Source organism: Phodopus roborovskii, unplaced genomic scaffold (assembly GCF_943737965.1).
Source record: "Phodopus roborovskii unplaced genomic scaffold, PHOROB, whole genome shotgun sequence".
Classification (NCBI taxonomy): domain Eukaryota; kingdom Metazoa; phylum Chordata; class Mammalia; order Rodentia; family Cricetidae; genus Phodopus; species Phodopus roborovskii.
The window spans coordinates 18124092-18138461 of NW_026126470.1; the positions used below are offsets into that span (position 1 = coordinate 18124092).

A 14370-nucleotide genomic window follows, 5' to 3' on the forward strand; every position below is an offset into this window, starting at 1 on the left:
ATAGTCATAGCATACGGAAAGACATCTCCCATCAGCTTATAGTCTATGTCAGTGCTTGATGAAAATTCTTAGCTATGAATTCTCAGGTTTTGAAAACAGAAATCTGTGGTTGCTAAAGTCTTAGAGAACTTTCATAGTGAAAAGGAATTCTTCCCTTCCTTTGGGGCTAGGAGTGTATGTATATGTGGCTAACTAGATGATCGTTGATGCTAGTATACAAAACTGAGATTCTTTCTTATTAGATGTTACGAAACCATATGCATTTGTACAAAACCCATAGTTCATTAACTGATTTTTGTGCTTTCACCAACATAATGAATTGGGACAGGTACACAATTAATCATGTTAGGCCTTGCTCAGTGTTTGCATTTTTATACTTACCCATGATGTGTGGCTTACACGATTGTAGGTTTTTTTTGAAGCTAACGTTTTAGCCTGTGTTGGGGTCTTTGTTTTGCAGGGAAGATGTGCCGCCTCCGAAGAGTCGGACATCCACTGCCAGGAGCTACATTGGCAGCAACCACTCCTCCCTGGGATCCATGTCCCCTTCCAACATGGAAGGGTATTCCAAGACTCAGTATAACCAAGTGCCCAGTGAAGACTTTGAACGAGTTCCTCCTCAGAGTCCTACTCTGGCACCGGCTAAGGTAGCTGCCCCTAATCTAAGTCGAATGGGAGCGGTTCCGGTGATGATTCCAGCGCAAAGCAAGGATGGGTCTATAGTATAGAATTCTGCATCTCTGTTTTCTATTGTTTTCCATGGTTCGTTTCTTCTCTTTATTCTAGTCTAAATTTTGCTAACAGCAGCCCCAAAATGTATGTGTGTGCGCATCACACACACACAAAGAAGTTATTGAGAAACCTTATATAAGGAAGGAACATGCACCACAATTTTTTTTTTTTTTTTTTTTTTTTTTTTTGGATTATAGTGAAACAGTAAAGGCTTAATAGTAATGGCATTGATCATTTGGAGAAGACGAGTTTTCTTAATAAGTTGATTTCAATGGCACTTTGAATATGATGTCATAGGTGAAGAAATTTGTGAATTTACAGACATACCAAAATGATAATCTAGTTATGAACAACAGTATCCCCCAAATTTAAGAAACATCCATGGAAAAATGACAATGTTTGAATTTGTTTTTATAAGTCTCTCAGAGAATTCTAAGTGTGTTTAGGATATCTCTAAGAGTAGGAGACACTACAGTGTTTTAGAAATGACTAGCTTCCTTTCTAAGTCATTCATGAATGTTATGAGATAATTTCTTTCTTTTATTTTTGTGTTCTGTTTTGAGATAGGGTCTTAGTGGGTAGCTTAGGCTGGCCTCGAATCATGATCCTTCTGCTTTAGCTTCTTGAATGCTGGGATTCCAAGTCTGTATTACTATACTGGCTGTAGAACAGTTTCTTAAGTATTTCACTGATAGACTGCAGAGGCAACAGGAAGTAATAGCCTTTATGTGCTATGGAAAAGGAGCACATTTGAGATTTAGCAGAAGCATTTGCTTCTCCATACAGAGATGAAACCCCTGATTATGTCCAGTACCCCGGGGGCCTATGGGTGAAACCCTTGATTATGTCAGTGCCTTGGGGCCTGTGGGTGAAACCCTTAATTATGTCCAGTGCCTCGAGGCCTGTGGACATCTGCAAAGCTGACCAGACAGATGACGGTGCAGGATTTGTCAGTCCAAGCTAAACACTAACCTTCCGTGTTCGGTGATGTTTTTGCAATGAAAAAGAAAGTAAAGAAAGACAACAAAAAAAAGTTATCATCTGGCAGTTATAGATGAGAATTCTCAAATTATTGATTTTTAAATTTGTATTTTTGTTTTGTGATCTACCGTACTTCACATTTTATGTTGTAGAAACATGTGATGCAGGCTTATTATCTGGAGTACAGTTCTGGAGGTTATTTTCCTCCAAGACTCAGTGAACAAATATACTTGAGGCAAGTTAAGTGTTTTTATCAGCCCTAAATTCCAGACTTGGGGCAATATGCTTGCTGTCCTGTGGCCAGACCTGCCTCTAGAATTCTCACAAATCAAATTTGATTTTAGTTTTGTGAAGTGACATACTTTTAAAAGAAATTTTAAAAAGGAGTAAAGGGAAATACTCCTACCTGCCAAATGTATTAAATATAGTTTTTGTAGAAGAAAAAAGTGAATTTATTGTATTTCCCTTAAGATTGTGAGGGAGTGTGTGTAGATTATAATGAGCCAGCAGTTTCTTTATAGTAGATATGGTCTGTAATAAAAGATTCCATTAACTTCAAAACCTTTCCCCCAGGGAATCGTTTTCTGTTCATCTCTTCAGGTGCTGCGCTGGTAAATGCTACATTATTGTAAATTAATGTTGGCATGCATTTACAATTAGGCAGAGTATTGTGTATACTTTATAATGGTGAATTTAAGCTGAATGTCCATGCAATGGATTAGTGTACAGTTTTACATATTTGGAAGCATTTTGTAAAATAGGTTCTAACCTCACATAAAATTACCTTTTATATTTGTGTTAATGTTTTCATCTGTGCCTTTTTGGGTCATTTGATTTCTACTAGGACTTTTTGGTGCCTATGAGCTGGCTATCACCTACCTGGGAGGTGCTTAGAGGTGAAGGTACTATTTCCAAAAGCACATCCCTGTGACTCTTCCTACCCTTAAGAGTCTCAATCTTGCCTCTTCTCCTCTGCTCTCTTTTTGATGTCACTTAAGTGACGCCATTGTGTATAAAGATTAAAAAAAAATAATCACGCCCCCAGTACTCTTTGACCGTGTTTCTGATTTATAACCATAGCCATGTTTTATGGTCAGATTTTTGACATTTTTACAAGATAATACAAGAAAATTTAAAATGTAAATTTTAATTTTTTTTTACATAATTAAGATTATGCTAGGTAGAAATCACTTAGGTGTATGTATATGATCTTCCTTTCCTCATACTTGGTATTTATTTAAAGGCAAACAAAACGTAGAGTATCTGAGTATTTCAGTCCAGATCTGCAGTAACTATAACTGAAAGTCAAGCTTGTTTAAAAAAAAAAACAAAACAACAAAAAAATTGAAAAATAGAAAAGGACCTATAGGACATAGAATTAGAGCTACAGTTAAATTTTCAGCTTTGGTATGTAGTATTCTCATTGTAAGTTTCAGTTCTACCCAAAAGCTCAGACAAGTACTAGTAGTTTCCCAAACAGTTCTCATTGCTGATTTTAATTAAATCAGGGAGCAGGTATTTGTTCTAGAATTAATACTTGTTGTGTTCAGCAGTTAACAACTTTATTATTGCATTTTAACTAGAGCACTAGTAACAGTCAGGGCCAGGACTGTGTCTTCAGAGCAGACAGACCTCTCTATTCTACTTTATACTAGACAGACTTAGAACCCTATTTTAATGTTACATGGGGTAATCTGGAGAGAAATGACACTGGGTTACATACATTACACAGAAACTTATGAGTATGATAACAAGGCTCACAAGTCTTGTATTGATTTCCCTGACAAGTTACATATAGAAAAGCATTTCCTTAAGTTTGAGTTATCAGCTAAGGATTTATTAGAATGTTAACACAGCTTGAGTGTGTTTAGGGGGAAAGATTCCTGTAGATTATGGAAATGCCTAATTTCTGGTACATGTGATTGTACACATCTTTGATCTCAGAACTCTAGAGGTGCAGGAAGATCTTAGATTTGAGGCCAGTAACCAGTTCAAAGCAAGCCTGAGCCACACTGAGAGACCTAACACTTGGGGTTGAACTCAGTGTCCAAGGGTTTTGTCTTGAATAGGCAGACTGAGGTTTGAGTCTGAATTCTTTAAAGAAATGAATTTCAGATTGAGTCCTGGGGATTTAGAATTTAAGTGAAGAGGCAAGTAAACCTTGATTAAAAAGAACTCACTGCATGGAGTTGGCTACTTAATGTGTGACTTATTAAATACTGTCTCTGTGTAAGCAGCATGTGAATTTGAAGCTATGTGAATGTTGTTCATAGGTTTTTGTTTCTTCTGAACTTTGTTTCAACTGTGTTTAGAGTGCTCTCAGTTGCCTTATTTCAGTGAACAGAAAAAGTCCATATTTTATGTGGTGGACGCTTTAAACATGTCACTTGCAGAATAGTGTGTAGAAAAATGCTGGCACGATATTAGGTGGTTTGTGACATTATATATTATATATGTACATATTTCTCCACAGCATCCTTGTGTTTTGTAGTATAAATCTTCTGGGCAAGTTTTAATATCTCAAATGCCGCTGGATATTCCAGCAATAAAGGCAACATGCTCTGCAATAGAATTTTGTATTTGCCTACCTTGACACTACCATAACGTATATTTATTTGAGCAAGACTCCATTTGGAAATATTACAGAAAGAAGGAAAGATAATATGTAAATTTGTGAATTGTGGGGAGTTCTCCTTCTAGAAGGCCAGCCATTTACTTTCCGGAATTTGACTCTAAACCCTAAGATCAAGCTTACAAAATATATGTCTGAGTTTGTAGTTTGTAATCTAGATGCCATCAGCTGGGTTGGTGTGAGGACACCCAAGACTCTGCTAAGGACCAGCTCTGTGGCTTCTGCTCATTTGTTGAACTATACAGGTGTCAAGAGGACCCCAATTCACTGATTGACTTATGCTTGTCCCTAACTGTGAATTTTGGCAATAAATCCAGTTGTACCAAGAATACTAATTTGACACCCCACATTTGCAGAGTAGAGTATGGGTAGTGTCATTTTCAGATTTTTGTCTTTCAAATTTCTGGCTTCCATATCCAATGATGCAGATTTAAAAGTTTGTAAGAACAATTTTGTTTAAAACCAGGAACTTGCTCTTAGTTTTGTGACCTTGTGTACTTTTGAAATAAAATGAAGAAAGTAGTTTTCTGCCTTGTGGTGTGGCTTTATTTTGCTTTTTACCGACATCTACTAAAGCTTCAGCTTCCTCCTTTTCTGTATGGAGCCTCTTCCTTCCACCCTCATATCCCTTAACAAGAATACAGACTGTTATCAGTGAGTATTAGTGAAACACACATATATGCATTCCAGTGTTTATTTTTATACAGCATTGAAGTTGAAGCTTCTGGAATCCCATTATTTTAGAAATAAACCCATGTTTTCAGATGAATTATAAGTGTATAAATACATATTAAACAGAAGTGTTTTGGTCCCTTTGTGCTGCATTAAAAGAATGTCTTAGACTGGGCCATTTATAAACAAACCCTGCTCATAGTTCTGGAGGGTGGGAAACCCAAGCCATAGCACCGGGAGTGTGAGCGCTTGCTCTGTTGTGTCTTCCCAAGGTGGAATGGGGCAGAGGAGCTCATTCATCCTTTTCATAAGGACATTCATTCTAATCAAGAGGGTGGAGCCTTCCTGGCTGTCACTTTCCAAACTTTAACTTTTTGTCCCATTAGCCATTGAGAGTTCAATGTGAAAATTTCAGAAAAGCATCAGATCACAGCAACAATCCTCATGGTTTAAAGCTATTTTGAAAGGCTTGAAACGTGATTTCAAGAAAATGGGGCATTATAGTTTCTGTAAGAATACACGTTAATTTGGTTGTTTACTAAGTTTTCTCAGACTCAACGGTGTCAACATTTTGGAGCGGACTGTCACCTGTAGGCAGGTGTCCTGTGTATTGTAGAATGGTAGTGGCACCTACTCAGATGTCAATAATACCCTTGGCCTCCATCCCAGGTGCTACATGGGTCTTTTCTCCAATGCTTTGCATTGTCTTTTTTTTTTTTTTTTTTTTTTTTCTGTAATTTACCTGCCTATATTTCCTTTTCTTGTTTGTTTTTCAAGACAGGGTTTCTCTGTGTGTAGCTCTGACTGTCCTGGAACTCTCTCTGGACCAGGCTGGCCTTGAATTCAAGAGATCTGCGTGCCTCTGCCTCCTGAGTGCGGGGCTAAAAGGTGTGGGCCACCACTCACTACCCAGCTTTAATATCAACAAAAAGTAGTACCTTCACTTACGTCATCCTTTGTGCAGAGTCTAGCTTTTAAACAAGGTATGAGATGGAAAGACTGTGTAAAGGTACGGTTTTTTTCTATGTTAAGGATGGCTGCGTCTGAATGTAGTTTTTTAGTACTTCAAAAGGAAACAATGCAGGAGATAGTGTGAAATACCAGGCACCCCCTCACCGGTACTTGTTTCTATTCCCAGTTCTTCAAAAAGCTGCACTTTAAATTCTATTAGTTTGGGAATAGGTTATTCAAAGAACAAAGTATACAAGTATACAATAGAATGTATGATTGGTTTATGTTTCCTTCCAGGAATATTCCATACACACAGGGGAACTAATTTATGTGTCTTAAAACACATCCTATTTATCTTTAAGTCAGTGTTAGGATTGATCACAAGGGAGGCAGACTTAGGTTTTAGGTTGGAGCAACTGAGTGGAAGACTGAATCGGGACAGAACACTGAAGGCTAACATTGGAATATGCTGGACACAGGTCTGTTATAGGCATAAAGCACATGAAGTGTTTTTAATGTAGGTAAAATAACTGGTAACCCAGTTGCACACTTAGACCAAAACATAAAATCAGCACTATTATAGACAAAAAGTTGGCAAGACGGTAGATCGAAGTGCACATAACCACGGCAGACAATACAGAGGGGAAAGTGTCAGTTACAGCCTTGATTTGTAAATGTTGGAAGTGAGTTAAGAAACCGTGTTTTGAACATACTGAATGCAAGGAATTTACTTGAATAGAGAACTGGCGATGTTGAAATACCTAAGTTTATCTGGAGCATGAGAATGCTGGATTGGAGATAAAAGGTTGGTATTTAAAAGCAAGTGTGTGTTGGTGATCACACTTAAATGTAGATGAAGATGAGGGAGCAAACCCTATAGGTACTGCAGTCTAAGAGGAAGCACGAAAATGAGTGTATGTGTAGTAGAATATGACTGAGTAGGTATTTAGGATCCAGTACTATCAGCCAGTGCAAAAGATTAAAAAAAAAAAAAAACAAACAAGCAAAAAAATAGATGTCACACTTCTCAGAGTTGGATACACCTTTACATCAAGATGTTCAACCAAACAGATTCTCAGTAGTCTAGTTGTAGATAAATTACAACTTTCTCTAATTTTATTCATACTAAGTCATTACCATATGTGTTTATATTTAGGTTCTTAAGTTGCTGGAATTTCTACCTTGAACAATTTTATGCAATCAGCACAAAGTGAATGGATGAATTATTTTGCCCTTGAAACGGTGATTAGACGACATATTAGGTTAGCTGTTACACACTATCCCAAGATGAATTCTGGCCACTGGCACTGTGTTCTTTCAATGTTAAGTAGGTCAGTTCCCCTGTCACATAGTCCCAGAACTGTCAACAGTAAGGACATTTCCAGGAAGCATGGGGAGGACAGGAATCAAAACAGTAACTGTAGCGTGTAGACTGTTGTAAAGATGAGAATCCTGTAGCATGTAGCAGGACTTATCTGTCATGTTCACAACAAAGTCTGTACTGTGTAGTGGCTAACAAGGCTTCAATGTTAGTGAGTTTGACTGAAGCTTCTTACAACGTTATGGGCAAGCACTATGTCATAGTTAAATTTTACAAGTTAAAATTTACAAAAAAGCAATGCCAACAGACTTTAAAATGTTAAATTCAAACAAACATAAATGTCTATGACAATCGTTGGAATGGCACTAAACTTTTAAGGGTTTTGAGGAGTTTGACATTTTCTCCAACACACATTACTTCTGCACATCATGCATATTAGTAGTAGAGTAACACATAAGTCCATCAGTATGTCTAAACCATCAGTGATTTACTCATGCCAACAGTTGAAAATTGACTCCACAACCCTTACCACCAGGGACCGCCTGTTTAAATGGTTAATCACTAAAACACTGGCAAGTTAAAATAGGGATACAGCTCTACAGTTTGCTTAAAGATGATGGCTTATGAGGCCTTAGCCCTATCTCAGTTGTCTCATGGATTCCTTTTGGCTTCTTTGAGGCTATGTTGAAGTATTCTGGAGTGAGTTCTGGAGCAGAAATGCAGGCCTGCTCATACCGTTATCATCACACACAGAATGGGTTTTAACGGCCTGCCTTTTTCTGCCATTCTGACCACAAACTAGAGCTTGCTAGTACAGACAATTTCTACTAAAGATGCAGTCAGCCTTCTGTCTTGCCTTGCCTGTATGGCAGTAAAGCTAGTATTCTAAGGGAGGAAAGCTTGGTGCAGGGGGCTTAATGCATGAACTGTCTCATCCTATATCCATCTGGACACTGTTCTGTAAACCCATATGGCCCTTGCTATTTTCACATTTTACTACTGAAGATTTGCAAATCTGGAAGTACTATTCTCATAATGACCAAGCAGGGGACATATCTGAGGGAAGAAACCTTGATAAAGGTTGGGATTTTATAGGTGTTTGTTTTTAAGCCACATAAAGGTAAGTTAAGTCAAACCTGTATAAGAAATATTACTATACATTATTTGGGTCATCGTTTTATACATAGAGGAAAAAAGGCAATATCCAAAAGTATTTTGATTTCACAAGGCCTCAAAACCAAGTATGTCTCCTGATTTGTGGTCTAATGTGTTTGTAGAAACCTTGGCTTCTTGGCAATGAGGGAAACTGCCAGGAACTGAAGAGTTAGTATGGGGCCCTCTTGCACCTTACCCAACTTCTCTCTTGGCAACAGCAGTCCTCACCAGTCCCTTTTGTTACTAACTCATCTTAAGAGTCTCGAACTGACGGTCCCAGGGGTCCCAGGGCAGTGTGTGCTTGACAGGAGCTAAGTGGTGTCCAGGTTGGAGTGAACTGTTTGTCTTACTTGCTGCGTTTCCACTCTTTAAATAAGCCGTACACACTGGCTATGTTAAACACAGTGAGGGAATAGTAAAAATAAAAATCTGATCTGGGGCCAGGGATGTATATAAATAATTCAAGGGCAGAACACTTGCTCAGTATGCACAATACCACGCTAGGCAAGCCTTGCACCTCTGAGCAACACCCCCTAAACAGAAAAGTTATATGTAGTTCCTAACGTGGATTTCTTTCCCATTCTCTTCGCTGGTATATTCAGCACAATCACACTTTTAATTTCAGTGTTTTCCTGGACTGTAAAAGAGGGCACCGCATTGCTGGCATTGGTAGGCAGTGGTATCAAGCTGTACCTTCCCGTCAGCCACATGGTCACAAGCTGATAGTGGATGGTGTACCATGTTGCTAAGTTATGACTGACATAATGCATTAACAAGTTATAGTATTTTCAACTTCTGATGAACTTATCAAGATGTAACAATCATAAAAACATCTTTACATAAAAAATTAATAATCAGATGTATATTTTAACGGTGTTGCACTTAGATCCTTTTGGTTGCTACTCTTGATCGTCACAAATCCCTTGCTATATCCTGTATTTTAGCAATAATATCTGTCAGTTCATCAAGTACTCAAATGCTATGATCAAAATCAGTTGCCCAAGAATTATTATAGTTATCAAGATGTAACAATAACTTGTGTTTCTTTTTGTCTGGCTTAACTCTTTTTGTTGTTTTTGAGACAGGGATCCAGGCTGGCCTCAAATCCAGTCTCCTGGTCTCCTAGACTAGCCATTACTACTTCATCAGGCATCTCTCTGCTGAAGCACAGCAGGCACAATCAGCAGGTTACAATTAATCGTACAGAGTAGGTTTCAGTCACTAACTCATTTTCCATGTTTCAGTCATTTTAGATAAAGCTAAAAAAAATTAGAAAAAAAATATTTTTGAGAAAGGCCTTTACTTTGTAACCCAGGTTGGCCTGAAACCCACTATGTAGCCCAGTCTGGCATCAAACTTGGATAGATCCTCCTGTCTCAGCTTCCTGAGGCCCAAGCTGGAGCTCAACCTAGGGCCTCATACATGGTAGGCAAAGCACTTTAGACAGTCCCCCAGACCCCTGAATTTCTACTTCTGTGGAAGATGTTTCTAGTTGTTACTCTATAATGTGTAAAAACAATGTTCTCAGTTTCAACAACCCACATTCGTCTGTTGTGCTGAACTTGCTCCCCTCTTGTAGTGATGGCTCAGCAAATGAGGGTGCTTCATGCCTTCTCTGGGGACCAGTGTTTGGTCTTAGGGGGCAGAAACACTTGGACCTCTTTCCGGATATCTGACATTCGTTTCTGGTTTCTGGAAGCACTTGCTGTTACCTCCATCTACATACACACAGTGAAAGTTGGCCGTCAGGAGATGGATCCCCACTAGCACTGGAAAGTACAAACTGAGACACTAGATCGACATTTCCAAGACCTCTTCGGCTTAACATCTAATGGCAGAGACTTCTAAACCAATTAAGGAACATGATATTAGCAGTCTGAATAAGAAAACTAAAACACCTGTGTGGAAGAAAGGATGTTCCCCTCCATCCTCTAAAATTTCAGCAGTGGCTTTATCTGCCAAAGGGATGAAGGGTTTCAGGTTATCTTCAAACAACTAATAAAGAAATGTTTATTGTATCCAACCATGGAACACTTAAAGATTTCCATTACTATAGGAAGTGTTACTTCGGTCTACAACCACCAGCCTTTTCATATCAAGGCGGATATTCATACTTGGAAGCCAACCTTTAACTTTGATACTTAAAAAGTATCTGATGCCCTCTTGTGGCCAAGAACTTTTATAGGTGTTTTATTTTTCATTGAAATCTGGCCTAACAGATCTACCAGAATATGTGTCATTGTTTCCATAAAAAGCAAAAACAAAAAACTACATAGCATCATTCAACTTAAGACTGCATGCGTTTCTATCACCCAGCTCTTAAAAGCATGTGTCCTACAGTTACAATGTCTGAGTTTAAAGTTTAGTCATAAAAACTGGTAGTTTAAATACTCAGTGTTCTCTTCTGTGAGGACACACACAGGTTTATCATGGAATGGAAAGTACTTACAGTACTTGGTTAGGTAAAATTCTTTATTAGATGTGTGCATACACATGAACTACAGTAGTAATAATCATTGGACTTCAAGCTAGATGTAGTCTAGGTTGGCCTTGAACTGGCAGTCTTCCTGCAAGTTCCTGCCTAAGCCACGCAAATGCTGAGACTTGCAGTCTTCCTGCAAGTTCCTGCCTAAGCCACGCAAATGCTGAGACTTCCATGTGTGTGTCACCATGGACAGCTAATAAGCAGTCCTGTTTTTCCGATCACTTTTTCCCCTTTCAGGTACCTCATGTAAACATATAAGGATAATACTCGTCAGGTACCACAGTGTCTTATGTACGTTATCTCATAATAAACAATGCTCAGCCAGGCCTGATGGCTCATGCCTGTAATCCCAGCACTCCGGGGTAGAGGCAAAGAAATTGGGAATTCATGGTCATTCTCAGCTACACTGTTAAGAAACAAGCACACAAAGCCCTCTAAACCACAGCCTATTCCAATTCCCTTTTGTATGTATTTTCAGCCAGCCTGTCATTCTTCCCCTGGCTTCATACTGCTGTACAGGATGGAGATCAATCCTTCATTACTGCAAGTTTCAACAGAGCACTCTGCATATCAACTCTATTTCTACAAGCATGTCCATAGGCTATTTCTCATCTCGCATCTGTTACCAATAAACCCAGTGGATGTAAAGTGCTTTAAAATTTGTTTTTACCCCTCTAGTTAAAGAGTTCTGGAATCATCACTTCCAGTTTAGTTTTTTATGGGATTTCTGAGTGTGCGAAAGAGCAGGTCTTTGATTCTCGTGCCTTCTTTTGGGCTCTTCTGTTAGTTTATCTTGTCCAATTCCAATGTTTTTGATTTGTCACATTATGTTAACATTGTGTTCCAGGTTAAGTTATCCAAAATTTGATAACTAAGAAAAAAGCAAAATACTGCTCATTTTGGGCATTGCTACTATTACTTCTCTTATGTGTGATCTTTCTCCTTGGCCAGTAGTTTTCTTGTCCATTAGGCCATAATGCTACTGAAGTTTGAAGTTCAAACCAAACTGCTAATCAGATGCCCCTTCTCAGATTTAAGTGAACAGTTTGTAACAAGGAACTAAGACTGGGTGGTTAGAAATTCTAATGTCTTACTAGCATTTAAGGGCCACCTGCTGAGCGGTAATTTGCTTTCAATAGTTATACAGAAATTGTTATAGTTAAAGAAAAGTTTTACTAGTATGTGAACTTAAACTCTAAAACAAGGATTGACCAAGAATAAAGTTCGTACCCTTACACAGAAAATTATCTAAAATGCCGATAAGTTAAAAATTTGCTTTTCCAGGGCTGGAGCGATGACTTAGTGGTTAGCAGCACTTGCTGCTGTGGCAAAGAATTCATGTTCTCTCCCAGAACATACAGAGTGGCTAAGAACCATCTGTAACTCCAGTTCCAGAGGACCCGATGCCCTCTGCTGGCTTCCCCAGGCATGACGCACATGGGCACAGACATTCTTGCAGACAAAAGACCCATTCACATAAAATAAGAAAAAAATAAATCTAAATATCAGCTTTCCCCAAGTGCCCTCATTTAGTTGTCAGGGCTAAGGATTCACTTTTATCATATATATATATATATATATATATATATATATATGGTATATTTTTTATGTATTTCTCTGTATGCACACTACTGTGTGTGTCACAGCATTCATGTGAAGGGAAAGGACAACTTGCTGCAATTGCCTGTCTCCTACCAAGTGGGTCTTAGAGGGTAAAGTCAGATCATGGCTTGGTGGCAAGCTCCTTTACTCACTGAGCCATCTTGCTGACAGTATTTATTCTGTAGTAATGTGCAAAGAGTTAAATTTAGTGAGTGCTAAAATTAATGCTTCTCTTCCCTAGTGGCTATCACACTTCAAATTTCCCAATAAGTTTATATACCTGTAACATAAGCAAACTCCTAGAACAAATAAATGCTCTTTTCTTAGAAAAATATTCCAACCTTTCCAACTTTATAAAGTGCTCACAAATCTGTCATTATCTCCATAAAAGCCTTTAATATGCAAACAGAACAGCAATTGCCTTTAACAGTTAAGCTTAGTTTTCATTGGGGCATGGTGACACATGCCTAAAGTGCCACACTAGGTCTAGGTGTTGGGGTGGATCATTTGAGATCAGCAGTTTGGATCTTCCTTGTGATGCCAATTACCAATAGGAAAATACTCAGGGGAAAAGTTGATATGGCTTAAAAGTCAAAACACACTAAAACTAGGAATTTCTGCTGATTAAAATATGGTTCTGGGGGCTAAAGAGATGGCCCAGTAATTAAGAATACTGGCTGTTCTTCCCAGCACCACATGGCAGCTCAAAACTGTAACTCCAGTTCTAGGGCAACCAACACCCTCACAGGTATACATGCAGGTGGAACATGTATGTATGTTCTGAAGTTTCAAACACAGCAAACTGAAGTTACAAACTCGCACCACTGAGTTTTAACTTCATTCTTCCTATCTTCTGTACTTAAACAGTAAATTAAAATAAACAACAAAAACCAAGCAAGCAAACAAACAAACAAACAAAAAAACCCCAAACTAAAAGCTAACAACTGAGCTAGGCGTGGCAGCAAACACCTTCAATCCCAACCCAGAGGAAACAGGCATATGTGCAAATTCAAGGCCAGCCTATTACTCTACACATCGAGTTCCAAGACAGCTAGAGCTACATGGAGACCTCATCTCAGAAAACCAAAACAAACTAAATGAGACGGAGACCTGACAACAGGACTGTTTGCAATAATCAAAGCCTTCTAATCAATTACTAACAAGTTGTGGTCACTCTAGGTTAATTGAATAATTTCAGAGTAAAAATTTAAAGATTATGGGAAAAGTATTGCTGATCTTAGTTTGGTTAAGTTTACTTTTAGAAGCCCCAAACTCATAGATGGTTTTTCTTTTCTTTTTCCTCTGTAGTTCAAATACACTTACAAGACCGATGGGATTACAGTGGTATAAATACGAAGGACTACTGAAGAACCTGAAGTATCATGCGTTGTTACTCTAGAACTCAAGTAAAGACTAATGCTTTTGGGAAAAAGCATAGCAAGTCTCCTTGTTTTCAGTTTTTGAGATAAGGCCTCATCTCACCCAGCTGGCATCGAATTTGATGTGTAGCTAAATAAGCCCTGACATCCTGATCCTGCTCCTTCCGCCACACCCTTCAAGTTATGGGACAGTGGTCACCATACCCAGTTTAGAAGGCGGATTAAAAGTGGCTACAAGAACATTTCTGCTTTCTCTAATGGTGTAAGACCTGTAAGTCAGATGTCCTATAAAATTATCGTGGGCCAAAATCCTGGTGATAAAGGTCCCATATATGTATGTTGACTTTGAAAGCGTTTTATTTGCATTTATATTTTCAACTAGCTACTGCCAGTAAATATAGTTTTTTTTTTACATGTATATTTTGATATGTGGCCTTTGGGGAACATGTTCAATAAATTT

At 38.4% G+C, this 14370-nt stretch overlaps 1 protein-coding gene across 2 annotated transcripts in view; it reads left to right on the forward strand.

The window, feature by feature from the left end:
* Positions 1–14083, forward strand: part of Cxadr (CXADR Ig-like cell adhesion molecule) — a 46419-nt gene extending 32336 nt beyond the window's left edge. Inside the window, exons 7-8 of one of the 2 annotated variants that reach the window (XM_051191775.1) lie at positions 461–647; positions 13840–14083. In XM_051191775.1, coding sequence (XP_051047732.1) covers positions 461–647; positions 13840–13881 — 229 coding nt within the window. In that variant the 3' untranslated portion in view covers positions 13882–14083. Of the gene's footprint in view, positions 1–460; positions 4868–13839 lie in introns of those variants that run through there. The other variant, XM_051191774.1, reaches the window with a different exon arrangement.
* Positions 14084–14370: the final 287 nt, after the last annotated feature.